Source organism: Phyllostomus discolor, chromosome 2 (assembly GCF_004126475.2).
Source record: "Phyllostomus discolor isolate MPI-MPIP mPhyDis1 chromosome 2, mPhyDis1.pri.v3, whole genome shotgun sequence".
Taxonomy (NCBI): Eukaryota; Metazoa; Chordata; class Mammalia; order Chiroptera; family Phyllostomidae; genus Phyllostomus; species Phyllostomus discolor.
The window spans coordinates 79,523,240-79,544,156 of NC_040904.2; the positions used below are offsets into that span (position 1 = coordinate 79,523,240).

General features: G+C 36.1%; 1 protein-coding gene across 1 annotated transcript in view; it reads left to right on the forward strand.

Annotated features, from left to right (window-relative positions):
- Positions 1 to 18,973, forward strand: part of ZBTB11 (zinc finger and BTB domain containing 11) — a 31,444-nt gene extending 12,471 nt beyond the window's left edge. Inside the window, 13 exon segments of the mRNA XM_028503208.1 lie at positions 4,734 to 5,569; positions 5,812 to 5,991; positions 9,159 to 9,407; positions 10,580 to 10,724; positions 12,343 to 12,460; positions 15,790 to 15,866; positions 15,869 to 15,907; positions 15,910 to 15,946; positions 16,048 to 16,064; positions 16,067 to 16,201; positions 16,204 to 16,221; positions 16,763 to 16,780; positions 16,783 to 18,973. Of these exon segments, the coding sequence (XP_028359009.1) occupies positions 4,734 to 5,569; positions 5,812 to 5,991; positions 9,159 to 9,407; positions 10,580 to 10,724; positions 12,343 to 12,460; positions 15,790 to 15,866; positions 15,869 to 15,907; positions 15,910 to 15,946; positions 16,048 to 16,064; positions 16,067 to 16,201; positions 16,204 to 16,221; positions 16,763 to 16,780; positions 16,783 to 17,285 (2,372 nt within the window). The 3' untranslated portion in view covers positions 17,286 to 18,973.
- The last annotated feature ends 1,944 nt before the right edge of the window (positions 18,974 to 20,917 follow it).

Genomic DNA, 20,917 nt, shown 5'->3' on the forward strand with positions numbered 1-20,917 from the left:
GAATGAATTTGATGGGGCCCATGTTAATATTGTCCATATGATCCTGTTTTAGTGTATGTGCTGCCAAGCTAGTTATATATGCCCTGACTGGGAATCAAACCAGTGGCCTTTTGCTTTGCAGTCTGGTGCTCAATCCACTAAGCCACACCAGCCAGGGCATTTTACTTAATCTTTATTGTATTTTTCCCCCTTACCATTTAGTCCCCTTATACCCTCTCCCTCCAGCAGTCACCGCACTGTTGTCCATGTCCATGAGTCCTTTTCCTGTAGTTTTCTTTTATTAATTTCTTCTCCTTATTACCTTTCTTTTTTAGGGGTCATACACTCTCTTTTTTTGTTGTTGTTAAGTATTGTGCTTACTTAGCCATTAACTGCCAACCTTTCACTGTGTAGTGTAAACACTCAGGGCTATAAATTTCCCTTTAATTCTGAAGATTTATTGACACTTGTTTTTAACTCTACATATGGTCTGTTTTTATGTTTCATTTTGTTTGTGAATCGAATGTGAGTTTTTTTCAGTTGGGTTGCAATATGCAGTATATTGTGAATTAGATCAAAATTGTTAATTGTTACTTTTATTTACCGATTATTTTGTGTGCTTGATCTATCAGTGACTGACAAGAGGTGCTTTAAAAGATTAACTAGTATGTTTCATTTGTCTATTTCTTACTGAGTTTAATTTTTGTTTTATGTATATTGAGGCCATGTTATTACATGTATATAAATTTAGAATTATGGCTTCATAATAAAACATCCTTTTTTCACTATGTTGTGACCCTCTTTATCTTTAGTGTTACTTCCCACCCTTAAAGTCTATGTTGGATGCTATTGTAAATAATATTTTCTGTTTTCTCTTTTAGCTACTAGTATAAATACTTTTTGGTATGTAAACAACATTTTTGTTACTGTTTGCCTAGGATATCTTTCTTACATCTGTTATTTTCAACCTTTTTGTATCTTTATGTTTAGATGTCTCCTTGATATATTTTTCTTTTTTATGATTTTATTTTATTTTTTAAATATTTATTTATTTATTTTTAGACAGAGAGGAAGGGAAGGAGAAAGAGAGGGAGAGAAACATCATTGTGTGCTTGCCTGTCATGCACCCCCTACTGGGGACCTGACCCGCAACTCAGGCATGTGCCTTGACTGGAAATTGAACTAGCCACCCTTTGGTTTACAGGCTCACACTCAATCCACTGAGCCACACCAGCCAGGGCCTACTAATGTATTTTTATTTTTTAAATGGCAATTTATATTCAGTATTATTTTGTATTAGTTTCAGGTACACAGCATAGTGGTTTACACAATCATATACTTACAAAGTGTTACAGTACCCACCTGGCACCATACATAGTTATTACAATATTATTGATTATAATTCCTATGCAATACTTATAGATGTCTCTTTAAAATCATATTTTTGGTTTTGTTATTTATCCAATATATGAGAGTCTTTGACTTTAAACTGCCATGCATGGAAATTGTTGGGCTTCCTGAGCTCAGCAGTTGACATTGTCTTTCATTAGATGAGAAAAATTCTCAGGTGATGTCTCTTCAAAAATTGTCTCTGCCTCTTTCTCTTCTACCTTTCTGAAACTTCAATTAGATATTCTCACTTTATATTCTGTGTCTTTTAATCTCTCATATTTTGTTCATTTCTTTGTAGATTATCCTGGAAAATTCTAGATCACTCTTTAGCTGTGTCTGATTTACAGTTAAATTTATTGAGTTTTTAATTCCAATTTTGTTTTCCATTTTTAGGTTCTATTTAGTTCTTTTTAGATGTCTCTTTTAGGGAGCTACTTTTGCTCTACTTATATGCCAACCTTTATTTTCTATGTCTGACCATAGCATACTTAAAGTCTTTGCTGGTTTGAATTATGCTGTTTATGCTAGCTTTTGTTCACAGTGCCTTGTTTCTTTGTGATTTTTATTTTTATTTTACTTTTAAGATTTTGTATTTATTTACTTTTAGAGAGAAGGGAAGAGAGGGAGAAGTAGAGGGAGGAGAAAACAACTCATTGGTTGCCTGTCACACATCCCTAACTGGGGACCTAGCCTGCAACCCAGGCATGTGCCCTAACTGGGAATTGAACCAGAGACCTTTCAGTTCACAGGCTGCACTCAATCCATTAAGCCACACCAGTCAGGGCTTTCTGTGATTTTTAAAAAAAAATCTGTATACACTGAATTCATATTCTTTTAGAATTTTATGGGACATTTTTGAGTCCTGGGTTGATGGTGTTTTCCACAGAGAACACCTTTGCTTTTTTATATATTAAGGGCATTATCAGTCTGGGGACATTTTGGTTTTTTACTTTTATTTTTAAAAGTTTTTTATTTATTGATTGTGAGAGAGAGAGGAAGGAAAAGAGAGAGAGACATCAACATGTTGTTCCACTTATTTAGGCATCATTGATTGCTTCTTGTATGTGCCCTGACCAGAGATCAAACCCCGCAACATTGGCATATCTGGATGACGCTCTAACCAACTAAGCTACCCAGCCAGGGCAATCTGGAACAACTTTAAAATCCTCATCTTGAGGTTTTTCTGTGACTACCAAGGTGCGAAATTAAGCCTGGCTTAATTTGGTGGGGCACTGATATATTTAAAATAATATTTTAAAATACTTTTATTTAGCATTTTTAGAATCCTCAGGGCCTCTTAGTCTACTCTACTAACAGATGTAGAAGTACCCATCATAATTTTTAAATCTATAAACCATTGCCCATTTTAAAAATTTTATAAAAACAGTATAAAATTTATCTTAAATGTACAGTTCAGTAGTATAACTGTATTCACATTGTTGTGTATAACAAAGCTCTAGGACTTTTACATCTTGTAAAATTTTCCATTCATTTTTATTACATATATACCAGTATGTGTATGTGTATATAAAAAGGGGAGGGATATAAAACAGAGTACCAAAATTATCTGTTATCTTTTGACAGTAAGATTATGAGTAATTTTTTGTTTCATTAACTTGTGTGTATTTTTTAGTATTTTACAATAAAATATAATTTTTATCTTTGAAAAAATTATTTTAGATATTCAAAGTGTTATTGGAGGCAGTTAGTTTCTTTATGGAAAATTTTCGTATGACTTCAAACTTAGAAATTAGAAAGATACTAGGTGAAAGACCAAAATACATTATTATATTGGTAGGTCTTTTATGTTGTTTTTTTTTTTTTAAGAAATATTCTTACTTACCTCAAGCTCATTTAACTTGGTCTCATAATTCATAGCAAGATTAATGTGGCTACAGCCTATTAATTATAGCCTTCATAGGAATGGCAAAAGTAGCCATGATGATAATGTTGATGTATAGTTAGTTCCCTCAGTTTTCAACCTGACTCCTAATACAGGGGTGTCAAACTCATTTTCACCAGGGGCCACATCAGCCTCGTGGTTGCCTTTAAAGGGCAAATGTAATTTCAACTCCTTAACAGTTAAGGAGTAGTTACACTTATACAGTCCTAAAATTATTTTGGCCCTTTGAAGACAACCATGAAGCTGATATGGCCCCTGATGAAAATGAGTTTGACCACCCCTGTCCTATCATATCTCACAATAAGGCTTTCCTGTATACTTGTCCATCCATGTCTGCTATGTAAAAGAATCACATTTATGTACACTTGAGCCAAAACTGAAAAACCACACCAAATGTGAGTTTTTAAAAGGTTGCTTTGGCTCTCGTATTAAAAAAACCTCTCTAAGATAAATGTATTATATATTGAAAAGTAATGTGTGCCTACTGTAAGAAGAGAGAGGTACAAATATTTGCTTGACTTTATAAAGAAACTCTGGAAAGCTATCCAAATCTTAATTATACATGGTTATGAAGATGGATTTGGACCTATCACTGTAATTTTCTGATTTTAGAATATGTGAATATTTAAGATGGCTTTTGAAAGCAAAGTACTAAGAGCTTAGAAGAAAAGAAATAAGCGCGATCTTATTTTCTCACATAAATTCTTAAGTAATTATTGATTACTAATTAGTAATCACATGATTAGTAATTGGTTTCATTCTGTAGACCAGGGATAGGCATACTATAGCCAAAGGCCAATCCCTTGTTTTTTTATAAATAGACTTGTATTTGAACACAGCCACACTCATTTGTGTATGTGTTATCTGTGGCTACTCTTTCTAGCTACAATGAGAGTTGAGTAGTTGCAACAGACATCTTACGGCCTGCACTATTAATTATGTAATTATAGAAAAATTTTTCTGACCTCCTGTCTTTGTTTTTAAATTTTTAGTAGTAGAACCTTTGTTCACAATCAATTTTTTATATGGACTTGTATTAAAATATACAGCTATACTTAAGAAGTGAGGTTAGGAGACAAGTTGGTTGAACCCTGCCTACTCACCTGCGTCCCTCTCTTTTTTTACCCTCCATTCTCCAGCAGCTGTTTCTTGAGGGGAATTTGAGGAACCCCCGGGGTTCTAAGGAGTACAGTTTGAAAATGACTGCCTTACAACAACTCTTTGAGGTAGTAAGTCTGATATTATTTTCTATTTTAGGTATTGAGAGACTCGGCTCATAGAAGTGAGTTAGTCAAGGTTTAATAAGCAACCAGAACACAAAACAAATCCAGGGTATTTAATTGCAAAATAAATGGTCATGTTTGCCTCTATATTGCCATAATCATATATTAATTGTTCTTACAAGGTGTTTTAGTGGTGATTTGACTTTTATGTCCCCCATCTGTCTTATTTCATATAGGTTTCTGTAAAGCAAGCTTCCTCCCTTTACTGGAATTTGCCTATACTTCTGTGCTAAGTTTTGATTTCTGTAGCATGGCTGATGTAGCCATCTTGGCTCGGCATCTTTTCATGTCAGAAGTTTTAGAAATCTGTGAAAGTGTACATAAACTAATGGAAGAGAAGCAGCTAACGGTATATAAGAAGGGTGAAGTACAAACAGTTGCATCTACCCAAGACTTACCAGAACAAAATGGAGGTACAGCACCTCCTGTGGCTAACAATGAGGGAGCCACCACAACTTTATCTACTGACCTTGAGGATTGTGAAATTGTACTACTAGTGAATGGAGACTTGCCAGAAGCTGAACAGAGTGGAGAGCTAAGACAGCAGCCTGAGCCCCAGGTTTCTTCAGGGGCTGAAGCTACTCTGTCATCTTTACCTGTAGGCTGTATACCTGATTCTCATCCTGAAATGGAGTCTGTTGATATAGTAACAAAAAACAACCAGACAGAACTAGAAACTTTAAACAACAAAGATAGCACAGTTTCTAATATTTATCCTAAACTTTCCAAAGAGAATATAGTCAGTAGATCTCCAGAAAACACTGATATGAGAAATGATATATCAGTGGAGGATCTCTGTGATGAAGACATTCCAGAGCATAGGCTGAACTTTGGCCAATCTTTAAAAGATCAGGAAAATCTAGTTGCAAAAACAGACCTTGGCCCTGATGATACTTACAGAAGCAGGCTTCGACAGCGTTCTATTAATGAAGGGGGATATATCCGACTACACAAAGGAATGGAGAGAAAGCTGCAGAAACGGAAAGCTATTCCCAAGTCAGCAGTTCAACAGGTATGAAGAAAAATTGACCTTTGTAATTTTAGCTTTAATTTGAAAGCATTCTATTGATAAACTGATAAACATGCCTGTTGTGAAAATGGTTTTGGAATGAAGTGGGATAGGTGCAGGAAAGCAACTTAATGTTTAAATACCAGTATTAGTAAGATAATGTGAATTTGCAATATTTATGACTCATGGCATAAAAATAAAAATGATTATATTTACTTAGATTGTGTTTTCTGTCCCTTACTTAGGTAGCCCAGAAATTAGTTCAAAGAGGAAAAAAGATGAAACAGCCAAAAAGGGATGCTAAAGAAAATACTGAAGAAGAAGCATCTCATAAATGTGGGGAATGTGGAATGGTTTTTCAGAGAAGATACACACTTATAATGCACACACTGAAACATGAAAGAGCTAGAGATTACAAATGTCCGGTAAGCATTTGGAAAGCTAATTGAAGCTGTCTAACTTCATGATAAATAGAATCTAATTTACTGCTTCATTGTTATTCTGCCATTTGTGTTCTCTCTGCCTCTCTCTCCAAAGAGATAGTCTTCTTCTGATTTTTGTCATTTCCTTGACCACACAGTATTTAGTGATGTATCTCTCTGTCTTCCTGATACCATAAGAAAACAATAAAATTATCATTTAAAAAATATAAGCTCAAAGAGAACAGGAGAGGAGACCCTAGCAACTAAATGCTGGACTCTGATACATAGCTGTAATCCTGATTCCATATATTTAAAAGGGCTAATTGCCAGCCTTTCAGTGGGGAAAGCTAAGTATCAGTCAAAATTGTATTGGAGAACTACCAAACAGCTCAGGAATTAGTATTACTAGCTGCCTTAAAAGTGAGTCTGGTTGTTAGAAAGTCTTTTTAAGAAGCAGTTAAGTCCCCACCAACACTTCTTTAGACAAAGATCCATCCTTTACTTTGTAGAAAAGATAAAATTGTAATCGCTGTGGGGAACACTGTGTACAGAGAGGGTGAATGCCCTATACCCAAAACAGGGAAAAGTAAAATCTTACATACTGAATATTGAGACTTCTGAAGTTTTCTTTTCCTAATCAGGCCCCAGCATGTTAATAGTCAGGTCTTTAATCTGAAGTGAAAAGATTTTTCAGAAATGAGAAATCCAAAGCCCATAAACAAAAGACCTAAAGGTAGTGCTGACTGAAGCCTGTGGGTGACAACCCAATCCTCCAATTACACAGAAATTCCAATTAGGTTTTTTATTATACCGTCTTCTTCCAAAATATGAATAGATATCAGGGATAATCAGACTCATGATAAATATTTCAAGAAGAAAAAGCAACTTTGAGGAATCTAAGGCTATGCAGAAAGAGGAAAGCTTAAAAAAAAACCAAAAACCACCAAACCAGGAAGTATGATTTTATATGAGATAAAAATAAAAAGTTACATCAGTGAAACAATAACCAGGTAAGATATAAGAGCACAGCAGAGCTTTTTAGGAATAATAAATATACTAAGTATAAAAATCTCAGAAAAGTTGGTAAATAGAATTGACTAAATCTCCTAGAAAATAAAGCAAAAAGATAAGTTAGAAATGGGAGTGAGAGAAATTTAGAGGATTGATCTCAGATATCTAATATCCACATAATACCAAACAGAATATAGAGAAAAGGAAATCATTGATGCAATAAAGAAAATTGTCACAGCTTAAGAATAGATTTCTTGTTAAAGGGGCATGTTGAGTCTTGACTGGTGTGGCTCAGTTGGGCATCGTTTCATAAAACGAAAGGTTGCCAGTTCTATTTCCAGTCAAGGCGCATGTCTGGGTGGTCAGTTTGATGGTCCCCTGTCAGGGCATATACAAGAGGCAGCTGATTGATGTCTCTCACATAGATGTTTCTATACCTCTCTACCACTCTCTCTAAAAATAAATAAATAAAATCTTTTTTTTTTTAAGGCAGGCTGAATGCCCATAACCATGGATGAAAATAAATCTGTATCAAGGTCTTTTATAAAATTTCAGAATCAAGGGACAAAGAGAATTTCTTATGAATTGCAAGACAAAAAGAAGATGGTCAGTTTCATAGAAAGGGTGTTAAGATCAGAATGGCTTCAGGCTTTTCAGCAGCAACAATGGAAGCTAGAAGATAAAGGCGTAGAGTCCTTAAATTTGCAGGAAGGGGCCAACTGCAATCAAGACTCAATTACAGTAGGGACACCCTAGAACTCCCAGCTCAAGTGATCAAGGAGACTGTACTACTGGGTCTCACAGTTCTCCTACTAAATAAGACTGTCCTACCAAGACTGGGAGTCATAGCAGATCTACCTCATACATGTAGAAATCAACAGAAAGAAGCAGCCAAAGTGGGGAGACAAACAAACATGCCCCAAAAGAAAGAACAGGAGAAAACTCAAGAAGAAAGCTAAAGGGAGGGCAAGCAATTTATCAGGTATAAGGACGTATAGGAAAGAGAAATGATTTCTAATTTGGAATCTGTAGCCAAACTATCAATTATTTGTGATGGTAGAGGAAGTACATTTCCAGACATGCAAGGTCTGGAAAGTTTTACCTCCCAAACTCCCTTTCTTAGGAAGCTGTTGGCAGAGGTGTTCTACTTAAACAAGCAAGACAGGAAGTGGGAAACTTGGGGTCCACGTCTAGAGACCAAGTGTAGGAAAGAACCAGCCCAGATTGGAGCTAAGCATAATGCTTTGATAGAGGTGCCCCATAAAGTCATGTGTTTTAAATCTCTCAGTAGACAATTGAGGAAAGGGTGTGGTGATGAATTAGAAGTAAATACAAGAAGTAAAAAAACTGAAAACAGAAAGGAAAGAGAATCAAAGTGTGTGTATCATAGGATCCACCTGTAATAACATTTACATCATCCAAATAATGTAAATGCTTAAATGGAGTTAATCAAACTTATAACTATAACATTGAGAAAGTAGAGTAATGGGAAGGATTTGCATATGTGTAGGGAGTGAGGGGCAAAGGAGAGCATCATCATCCATTATTCCTGTTACTTAGAGTTACAAAGATAAGCATCATGAGAGGGTCAAAAAACAAACAAGTGGAAGAGATAATGGACCAAGAGAAAGTGGACCAAGAGACAAGTTTTACTTATTAAAAACAAGTTTTGTAGATTAGCATGTATAACTTTGATTTCATGAATACCCAACAACTACAGTATAAAATCCAAGGACTATCACTTTTATATTTCTGCTTTTTCCAACTCCTGTTTTTGTTCCACCTAACAACTATTAATACTCTATAATGATAACATTCTTCTGTCTTTGTCCTACCATTCCTTCAAGACAGACCCAGCTTCCTCAATGAAGGCTTTCCTTACTGCTCAAATTAATGCTTCTTAAATGTTTCACCTTTTTAAAATGTGTAAATCCTGTTTCTGTGGTTAGATTATAAACCTCTCTAGAGTAGGGGACTGGGTCTTATCCCTTTCATCTTTATAATCTGGTTCCTACCATACTGTCTTTTGTATAATATATGTGTTTGTTGGTTTACATAACTGTAACAAAGAAATGGAAAGTTGAGCTATGAGTCAAGTTTTACTTAACATTTGTAAAGAAATTACATTTAGACAGAATTTTGTTTACTGTTTTTTTTAGTTGTGTAAAAAACAGTTTCAGTACAGTGCCTCCTTGAGGGCACACCTTATTCGACATACCAGAAAAGCTGCACCCACTTCGTCGTCATCTTCCAGTTCTACTTCTAATGAAGCATCAGGAACATCGCCTGAGAAGGGCAGAACCAAACGAGAATTTATATGTTCCATATGTGGAAGGACATTACCTAAATTATATTCTCTTCGAATACACATGTTAAAGCACACTGGTGTAAAGCCACATGCATGTCAGGTAAAACCATAACGTTTATTTTGTTATATAAAGAAGATTGAAACTTAAGTGGTGATAAGACTGACTTTTACCAGAGTAAGAGTCACACTTAAACTTACAAAATGTCACAGGGAATTCTATGACATTTCTGATGTGTTGCTTGGGTAAAGGGTGATTTCCAGTTGTGTCTAAATCTGCTGTTTAATTTATTATAATTTGAAATGAATCTATTTAGGACATTAATGAAACTTACTAGGATTCAGAGGATGTACTGGATAAGAATCATCCCAGTCATCCCTTAACCTTCAGCAGGACTGACCTGGATGCAAAAGGAAACCAGGGCTTTAAACAAATCTCCTTAGTAAAAATCCTGACTAAGTTATGTATTCTTCTCTAGAGCTAAGGACTAAGGCTACCTAAATGCCAAAATACGACTTCTCAGTAAAGAATCCTGTGATTAGCCAACTTTGAGCTATTCTCTTTCTCTCGTTTGTTTTGTTTCGTTTGTTTTTGTTATGTGAGAATAGAACGTGAGAGAATGGATTAGATCCTCGTGTACCCTTCATCCAGATGCAATAGTTGTCAACATAGGGTCAGCTGTCACTCACTGCCCTATTGCCCCCCCTTCAATAATTTTGAAGCCAAACCCTAAGTATCATTTTATTCATAAATTTAAAAACTAAGTATTAATTGGGCCTTTGGTCTTCTAGTGTAGCACTGCTCAAAATATATATATGGTCTAAGGAAGATAAGTACAGAAATGGAGAATAAGCATTTAGAAACAATTGTGTAAATTTGACATTGTGACATTTTTATTGTGTTTAACAAAAATCTCTAATGGATTGAGGGCAGAAAAATACGGTTCTACAACACAGAGAGTGTGAGAAGCACTGTTCTAGTTGGTATAGCAAGAAATAAGTATATTTTTTGATTGAGTTCTAGTGTCTTTTAATATATAAGGTGTACTGTGTGCCAGTCTCACAAAGACAGCATGAGGGTTTTTTTGTAAGAAAAATAGCAATATTTGATCAACCAGTTAATACCTTTGGCATTTGTTTCAACTTTCACTTTGTTATTTTGTTTATAATTTAAGTTTTTTATTGAAAACGGCATATAGGTTTCTCTGTCTTCATTCAGAAACAGCTCCTATCTCCTTTTCTGTTTTACTGGTTTAAACATCTGTGCTGTCTTAGGTCTGTGGAAAGACTTTCATCTATAAGCATGGTCTAAAATTACACCAGAGTCTCCATCAATCACAGAAGCAGTTCCAGTGTGAACTGTGTGTTAAGTCATTTGTTACCAAACGGAGTCTTCAAGAACATATGAGTATTCACACAGGTAATGAGAAGTTTATATTGATGTAATTACAGAGTGGGGCAAAAGTAGGTTTACAAGTGTGACTACCCAAAACAGAATTTATTCTTATACTAAAAATTGTATTATAAGCCCTGGCTGGGGTCGGTTAGTGGATTGAGTGCAGGCTGCAAACCAAAGGCTTGCTAGTTTGATTCCCATTAGGGCACATGCCTGGGTTGCAGCCAGATCCCCAGTACAGGTCGCGTGAGAGGCAATCACATTGCTATTTCTCTCCTTCTCTTCCCCTCTCTCTAAAAATGAATAAATAAAATCTTTAAAATATTGTATTACTATTTTTTCATTACTTTGATTTTTTAAAACATATTTTATTGGCCCTGGCTGGCGTAACTCAGTTGATTGAGCGCGGGCTGGGAACCAAAGTGTCCCAGGTTCGATTCCCAGCCAGGGTACATGCCTGGGTTGCAGGCTGTGGCCCCCAGCAACCGCACATTGATGTTTCTCTCTCTCTCTCTATCTCTATCTCCCTCCCTTCCCTCTCTAAAAACAAATAAATAAAATTAAAAAAAAAAAACAAAAAACATATTTTATTGATTATGCTATTACAGTTGTCCCATTTTACCCCTTCACTCCCCTCCACCCCGCACATCCTCTCCCACCCACATTCCCCCTTTTATTTCATGTCCATGGGTCATACATGTAAGTTCTTTGGGTTCTACATTTCCTATACTATTCTTACCCTCCCCCTGTCTATTTTCTACCTACCATCTATGCTGCTTATTCTCTGTACCTTTTCCTCCTCTCTCCCCCTCCCCTGTTGATAGCCCTCCATGTGATCTCCATTTGTGTGTTTCTGTTCCTGTTCTAGTTATTTGCTTAGTTTGCTTTTGTTTTTGTTTTAGGCATGGTTGTTAATAATCGTGAGTTTGCTGTCATTTTACTGTTAATTGTATTATCTTTTATGTGAATAACTGTAAACCTACTTTTGCCCCACTCTGTACATAATATATACTAATAATTTACTATTATATTGATTTATTGTGATTATTTCAGAAATTGTATTAATATACTGGTGGCTATATGTGCAGTTTGTTTTGTTAATGAGAGTAAAGTTAAAGGGTGTTCTTAAATCTAGTTTTAGATTATTTATGTAAAAGTATTCATTGTCTCCCTCAGTATAGAAAAATGTGTACTGAATATTAAGTTATGTATAATTTAGTTTGAGGCACCTAAAGAAATGGTCATGGTTTTAAAAAGTTAAACAGTAGGCATATGTAACTGTTAACATGATATGTGGCTTTTACTTTTATTAAAATTTTTATTTCACACATACTTATTTTCAAATACTCAAAGCAGTTATATGAAAATGGCTGATGGGTCGGTATCTGCTGTAGATCTTGTATTCAACTCTTACTATTATAATCCAGTTGATTATGCAAGTGTATCACAGTCTTTGGGTAGTAGTACCTTTGTTTATACTATAGTTAAGATCAAATAGGGGTTTTGACATGGTTTCTTGTTATTAGAAGGGGCTGCCAAATGTTATAGCTTCCATGTCCCTTTGATAAAATAAGAATATGAAATACAACAAAATATTCTATTGGAAAACTACTGGATTTGTGACATGGTTTTATTTTTATAGGAGAGTCCAAGTACCACTGCTCAGTTTGTGGCAAGTCTTTTCACAGGGGTTCTGGACTCAGTAAGCACCTAAAGAAACACCAGCCAAAGCCTGAGGTTCGAGGCTATCATTGTACTCAGTAAGTATTTAATATGTGAAACATTCATTTGATTTCCTTATGTTTGTACTACGTTTGTTTGAAAGTTGTTTTCAAAAGAAAATATTTGAGGAGACTATAGTTGATAACACCGTATTGTATAGTTGCAATTTGCTAAGAGATTAAAACTTAAATGTTCATGCACACACATATCTGAGGAGATGGATGTGTTAATTAACTGGATGGAGGGAATCCTTTTATGAATCATCATCATGTACACTTCAAATATCTGTAAGTTTTATTTTTCAGTTATACCTCAATAAAGCTGGGGGGGGGTTGGGGGGAATACTTGAAAATAATATTAAACTGCTATTTGTTTATTCTTGATTTTTTAATCACTTTTTTCTCCTAGATGTTTCTATTTATGATTTTTAGATAGAAATCACATATCGTACATATCACTCATGTAAAAGGATTTAGGCCTGCTGCCTGGCCCAACTACACTTGGAGGTGGGGAGGCACGCTGCTTCTGTCCACAAAGCCAGGGTGCTCCGGGGTCTTTCACCTCCTGCCATGGCCTCAGACCCCTTCCTGCACGCCTCCCACCCCCCACTCCTTCATATCTGAGCTGTACTGCATGGATGCCTGACTCCTCTGAAAGGCTAATGAGACAGAGTCTTCCTCTCTTGGTTTTAAAAGGCCTTCTGGCATCCGGCATCAGGGTCGTCTCCTTCATGCAGAGTAACATGGGTCAGGAAGCTGCCTGTGGTTTCTCCCTGCTGGGTGGCCTGTGCCCAATATAGGGTGGTGCACCTCCTACATGGTGGGCCTGGAAGCCCTGCGGGGGCCCATGCAGCTCTTGCTAGGGGGTACGACCATGGGTATGGGCGCCACGCTGGCTGCTGGCCTACTCTAGGCCTGTGCCGTCTCCCTCTATATGGGTAAACTGAAGCCGGATGTGGAACTGGTACCAAAGATAATGGGACGGCTGCCACCAGAGTGAGCAGCAGGGCCATGGAGAATGGCCAGGTGCTGGGCAGCCTGGGTCCAAGGACCAGGACATCAAACCTGACCCTTCCTTTGCAAAATAAATAAATAAATAAATGAAAATATTTAAAGAGACTCTTCAAATCTGTTATTACCCAGGGATGGAGACTGTAGGAAAGAATGATCCCTGGTGCTGGCCACAGTTTCTTCCTAGGCAGTTTCTCTGAAGTGCTGGGCCCTCTGCTAGTTTCTCTGTTCTTTCAGACTCCTTTTCTTTCTCCCTCTTTTGATTGTCCAAAGCCTCTTGAAATCAGTTTTTTGAGCATGTAACATAAAATTCATTATTTTAAAGTGTGTCATTCAGTGGCTTTTAGTACATTCACAGTGTTGTGCAAACATTACCACTTTCTAGTTCCAGAATGCCTTCAGCACTCAGGCAGTTTACAGCTGTGCCTTGGCTTTCTCTTCCTGTTTGTGCAGAGTCAGCCAGAGGGGAGAGCTTAGGGCTTTTTCAGGTCTTCTGAGCATGTGCCCAACCCTGAGTAAGTGTGTGGACTTGTAGACTCCTGGGAGTATGTGAGAGTTTTTCAAAGCCCCTATTCCTCAAAGCATTTTATTCCCCAGCCTTTCTTCCTAAGCTTTAGTTTGTATGTTGTCTGCACTAAATTATTATTCCTTGCCCAGGTGGCAGTGGCTAATACATTTGCTTTTAAATATTTTCACCAAACTCCTCTTTTCTCCCAATCCTTCGCCCTAGGAGAGTTAGGAAAATAAAAGCAAGCTCTTTGAGGGGATCTTGAGAAAAGTCACCAGACAGGTCAAAACATACTGGGTTTGCTGAAAAGTCCATTTAGTTTTTTCTGTAAACTATAAGACATACTCATTTTTACCAATAACTTCATTGATTTGGATATTTTGAGTAAATTGGCTGTCTCCTGTGTGGTATAATATTGATTGTTCTCAATTAATGTCTTGACTCGATAACTATCAACTTCAACTGGTCTACCCAACTGTGAGCATTGTCCAGCAAGAAAACTCCAGCACAAAACTTCACAAACCACTTTTGACGTGTTCTTTCAGTCACAGCACTTTCTCCATACACTGAATAAATCTTTTGCATTCCTGTTGCATTTTTACCTTTCTTGAAACAGTAAAGCATAATATGCCGAGAATGTGTATTTTCTTCCATCTTCAGTATTAAAATGACTACACAAAAAATTCACTGATTTTGATGTTCTTTTAATGCAAACTGATATGACAGCTGTTACAATACAGTCTAACAAAATTGTTTTTGAATGAAGTTAAAAACAACTAAGCGCTATTAGAGCTATCTTATGGGGAAAAAATCAAATGAACTCTTTTTGGCCAACCCAATACAACCACTGTTCTTTGAGATTAAGTTCCTCTGGCCCTAGTAACCCAGAGCGGTATGTAGTCTTGTCCTCATGGCTGTTGCTGAGCTGAGGAGTAGGGGATGCAGCCAGGATAAGTTCAAATGCCACAAAGCTTTCTTACTGAGATTCAACTACTTTTTTTCTTGATTACATGTTTTTGCGTAGTTACTGTAAATGTAATTATTTTCCATAGTTCCAATAAAATTGATTCTGACAGTTTCTGCCAATTTATCCACTGTTAGGAATGGGCTTTAGGAGTTTCTTACTCTTACATATTGGCTGATATCACCCAAATCAGTTTTATTTTTAAATAAAGATAGTTCATTATTAATATATTTTTACTTATCAGTGAAAAAAAACAACAACTCTAAACTGGCTTGAAAGAAAGGTGTAAAGTATAGGGTTCTGAATGGTTTAAATTGCGTTCAGATTCATTAACATTTGGTGTCTCTGAGGCCCCATGTGGACAAGGCAGGGGGCAATGTTTTCAGCCCTCATATTCTCTCAACTCACCCAAAGTGTTGAGCCACTTTCTGGTATTTCCTGTAAAAGCCCTGAGGTTTTTACTCTGATGGATCTGAGTGTCTGTGGTCATCCCTGAATCATCACTATGGCCGAGGGGATGCTATGTTCTCATGACTTAGGCCTGAGTCAGTTGCTCCATCTTTATGGCAAGGATAAGGAAGGCTTACTCCCAACATCTAGACAGATAATGAGAGATGGTTAAAAAAGGGGATCAGATGGGACTGATGAGACAAAGTAAGTGTCCTATGTAGTAACCTTGAGAGATCCGCGTGATTCTTTCCAGAATGTTTCTAGTGTCTAGGGCCAAAAGAACTTAATACCCTGCAGCCTAATTGCAAGATTGAAATACTAGTAAATTCTTTTGTTTTAAATTGAGACCTAGAACCCAAGAATATACTGAATTTTTGAAAACTTGTTTTAAAAGAATAAGATCATCCAGTTGGGTGATTGGATTTATTATTGCAGATGTGAAAAAAGTTTCTTTGAAGCTAGAGATCTTCGCCAGCACATGAACAAACATCTTGGTGTGAAGCCATTCCAGTGCCATTTTGTGATAAGTGCTATAGTTGGAAGAAAGATTGGTATCCCATGTGAAGTCTCATTCTGTCACTGAGCCTTACCGGTGGGTAAATTCGAGGAGGATCTGAACTTAATTGAGATATATATGTACTTGGATTATTTCTTGCAGATCTGATGCTTTTAGGTTTTTTCTTCCTATTTTAGATGTAATATATGTGGTAAAGATTTTATGAAAAAGCATTGTTTAGAAGGCATGTAAAGAAAGCTACCCATGGGAAAAAAGGAAGAGCAAAGCAAAACCTGGAACGGGTGTGTGAACGATGTGGAAGAAAATTCACTCAACTGAGAGAGTATAGGAGACCATGAATAATCATGAAGGTAACTATACTTAATATATAATATAGCTTTATATTATAGATACATATATGGAGAATAAAAGCCAATCCAATAGTGATCTCCCTTTATCGGCCCCCTTGCTTATTACTTCACCCTCCTTGATCGATGTATTCCATATCAAAGATTTTTTTCAAGGGTAGAGGTGATTCTGAACCTGAGTACTTGACTTAGTGAGCTTAATATTCTCTATCAACATTTTTTATGGACTACTTGGAGCCTGTTTTCTTATCCTAGGATTATAGGAATACTGTGAAGGCTAAGTGAGACCATGCACAGAAACTCAGAATTGCCCCCCCTCAGAAACTTCTATTGGGCACATCTTTAGAGGGACTGTGGTGCAAAATCTGGTTTATTCTAAGGTAAACCATTAGGCCCTAAATAAAAGATTGCTATAGTCAAGGTAGAAAGGGCTATGAGCTACTGTATTTAAAGAAAAGCATTACTTACCAGTCAACTTGAATATATTTTGATACTTGCACCTCACCACACACGCCTCTCTTTTTTTTCTTCTTTTTTTAAATAGGAGTTAAGCCATTTGAGTGCTTACATGTGGAGTAGCTTGGGCTGATGCCCGATCTCTAAAACGCCACGTCAGAACACTACTGGTGAACGGCCCCTATGTCTGTCCTGTATGTAGTGAGGCCTACATAGATGCTCGAACACTCCGAAAACATATGACTAAATTTCACAGAGATTATGTGCCTTGCAAAATTATGCTGGAAAAAGATACTCTTCAGTTTCATAACCAAGGAACTCAAGTGGAGCATGCTGTTAGCATCTTAACAGCAGACATGCATGAACAAGAAAGCAGTGGTCCTCAAGATCTTGAGACTGTGGTAGTGACAGGAGAAACTATGGAAGCTCTTGAAGCTGTTGCAGCTACTGAAGAGTATCCTTCTGTATCTACACTTTCTGACCAAAGTATTATGCAAGTGGTTAATTATGTGTTGGCACAACAGCAAGGACAGAAATTATCCGAAGTTGCAGAAGCTATTCAAACTGTTGAAGTAGAGGTGGCACATATTTCAGAAGCAGAAGGACTGTAGTAATGGAGATTTTAAAAAGTGACATCTCATGTACACTGAGCTCACAGAACGTTCGTTTACAATACTATGTATGTGACTCTTTGTGTAGAGTTTGTATATCAAGACTCTGGGCTGTTTGATGATGTTTTAACATTTCTGAATGGTTTGGCCTACAGTCCATTTACTGTAAAGAGATTGAAAACAAATCTGTTTGGTGGCAGTGGTTTATCATGGTATACTTTTTATGAATTAATGTTTGTAAAGGACCGTACTAAATGAAAAATTGTACAGTTTCATTTATATTTTGACATTATTATACACTTTGAGTTTAAAAGGCTGCACCAGTCGACTTTTCTTTTCATTTGCCCTTTTTATGGACTTAAAAAATTCTAATATAAAGCATTTTAGTAGGATGCATAGGTACATTACATTTTTTAAATGGCTTCAAATCTGTGGTTCTTGACTTTACTATTTATTTTAAGTCCTTATAAGTCAGGGATTCTTTATTTTATTTTAATGCACTTAATGAGTTACATGTTGTAATCAAGTTTGCACAATATACTTATCTATATAGGAAACCCTTAAGTGAATAGCTGATTTTAAATATGCCATTAAAATGCATGAAATGCCTACTAAAGCCTTACTGTACTATCTCTTCAAGGCAAGGAAATAGACCATACACAAAGAACACTTTTTATTAAGCACTGTTGATGAGAAATTTCTCCTTGATAACATAGGGCAATACATGGGCGGATGGGGGTGGAAAGAATCTCTCTCTTTTGCTGAAAAAGTAACAAAACTAGGTTTGGTATATTCACAGCTTTTGTATCATGTTTTCTGAAATTGTGTTTTTGTTTTGCTTTTTTGTATCATGTTTAATTGTTCATTTTGTTGAAAAACTGCAGTTTAGAAATAGGATAATATAGACATCTACAGTGGTCCTGTGGATATCATATAATTGTACAAGTAATTTCAGAATATTAAAAAGTCTTCAACTCATCCCTCATTATAGTATACTACTTAAATTAATTATGATCCATCAAATTGTTGAAAGTAAATTATTTTAAAGAGTTACCTGAGAATTAAATTATATTAATTAGTGTGTTTGATTTTTAAATTCCCACCTCCTTAAGCTATCTAATTTTTTGACTTTCAGAATAACCATAGGGATATGTCACATTTCTCTCCTCTGGGAAACTATCATTAGAGCTATAATTGTTAAAATTAAACTTTTAAGTATTAAAAGGTATTATAAGGTATAAAATTAGGATGTAAGCATATTACATGTAAATCATTCCTAAAGCACAAGAGAATAATGTGCCTTGATGTACATATATCACTAAGATACTTTATTCCAGTTTACTTTAAAAATGGCTTAATAGATAAAGAATAAATGTGATGCCATGCATGCATTATACTTGCATATATAATATTTTCATTTGTAAATTTCCCATTATTTCAATAGCTGTGTGGCTGACTTCCAATTTTATGTGGATTGACATACAGTATATAACTCTATAATGGCTGTTTGTTTATTGTATCTTTCAGTTAGTGAAAATGTATAATATTTCAACCTGACTAAAATAGGGAATTATGTCTGTTATGTTCCACCCTCACCATTGTTATTGGATTTAGTTACTTGTATAAGGCCATTAATGTATGTTACAAATATGTAAATAAAAGATGTTGAACCTTGTTTAAAAGCATAATTTTGGAGTTGAGCTGGTCACTATTTTAATTCATAAATCAGTTGCTGTTATTCTGTTTTTAAAGGAAAAGGGCACTGAACACAGTAAAAAATAACCATTGTGGTAATACATAATAATATTTAAACTTACTACTTTTAAACATAATCTAACCACAAAATTTAAAGTAGTGATTAATTGCCAACTTTGGATAATTTAAATGTATAGAATTAAATAAATTACAAGTAGAAACAAGTGTTAAGTTCCAAAAAATTCAGTTTTATATTGTCATGAGGGAAACGTTTGTAATTTATATGAATTTATTTTTATTTATTTTATAATTATATTACATTGATTATGCTATTACAGTTGTCCCAATTTTTTCCCCATTGCCCCCATCCACCCAGCATCTCCCACTCCCTTAGGCATTCCCCACACCATTGTTCATGTCCATGGTCATGCATAGGTTCTTTGACTACTCCACTTCCTATACTGTACTTTATATCCCCATGGCTGTTCTGTAACTACCTATTTTTACTTCTTAAACCACTCGCTTCTTTACTCATTCCCCCCCATACCTACCTCCCATCTGGCAGCTATCAAAATGCTCTCTGTATCCATGATTCTGCCTCTGTTCTTGTTTGCTTAGCGTGTTTTTTAGATTCAACTGCTGATAGATAGATATTTATTGTTCATAGTTTCGATCTTTTTCTTAAGTCCCTTTAGCATTTCATAAATAATGGTTTGCTGATGATGAATTCCTTTAGTTTTTCTTGTCTGGGAAGCTCTTTATCTGCCCTTTAATTCTAAACAACGGCTTTGCTGATTAGAGCAATATTGGCTGTAGGTCTTGTTTTTCATGACTTCAAATATTTCTTGCCAGTCCCTTCTAGCCTGCAAAGTTTCTTTTGAAAAATCAGCTGACAGTCTTATGGAAACTCCCCTGTAAGTAACTTAACTGCTTTTCTGTTGCTGTTGTTAAGATTCCCTCTTTATCTTTAACCTTGGGTGTTTTGATTATGATGTGTCTTGGAGTGGGCCTCTTTGGGTCCATCTTGTTTGGGACTCTCTATGCTTCCTGGACTTCCATGTCTATTTCCTTCACCAAATTAGGGATGTTTTTTTTTTTCAAATAGATTTGCAAATTCTTGCTCTTTCTCCTCTTCTGGCACCCCTGTGATGTGAATGTTGAATCACCTGAAGTTGTCCCACAGGTTGCTTACACCATTCTTGGGTTTTTTGGATTATTTTTTTTTCTTGTTCTGATTTGCGCTTTTTGGTTCCTTATGTTCCAAATCATTGATTTGATTCTTGGCTTTATCAACTTCACTGTTGGTTCCATGTAAATTGTTCTTTATTTCAACTGTTTATCCTTTGTTTCCAGCTGGATCTTTTTTATGCTGTTAAGTCCTCACTAAGTTCCTTGAGCGTCCTTATAACCAGTGTTTTGAACTCTGCATCTAGTAGATTGCTTATCTCCATTTTGTTTAGTTCTTTTTTGGGAATTTTGGTCTGTTCTTTCATTTGGGCCATGTTTCTTTTTCTCCTCATTTTGGCATCTTCCCTGTGTTTGTTTCTATGTATTAGGTAGAGGTGCTTTGACTCCATGTCTTGGTAGCCAAGATAGTACGCTAATATAGTAGGTGTTTGTAGTGTCCAGTGGCATAGCCTCTCCTATCAGAAAAAATAATCCAAAAATCCGAAAGATAGTGTAAGCAGCCTGTGGGACAACTTCAAGCCTCTCCTATCAGCTTCTCCTAAAAGGCGTTTGAGGTACACCTTTTGTGGGGGCTGAGTACACCCTCCTCTTTTATTCTGAGATTTGATTGCTGTTGGCAGGTCAATGGGAGGGATTTACCCAAGCCAGTCAGTTGTAAATATTGGCTGTGACCACTGACTACCAAGCTCTGTCCTCCGTAAAGGATCAGCTGTGCAGGGGCAAGGTAGGGGCACTCTGACTTGGTCTAT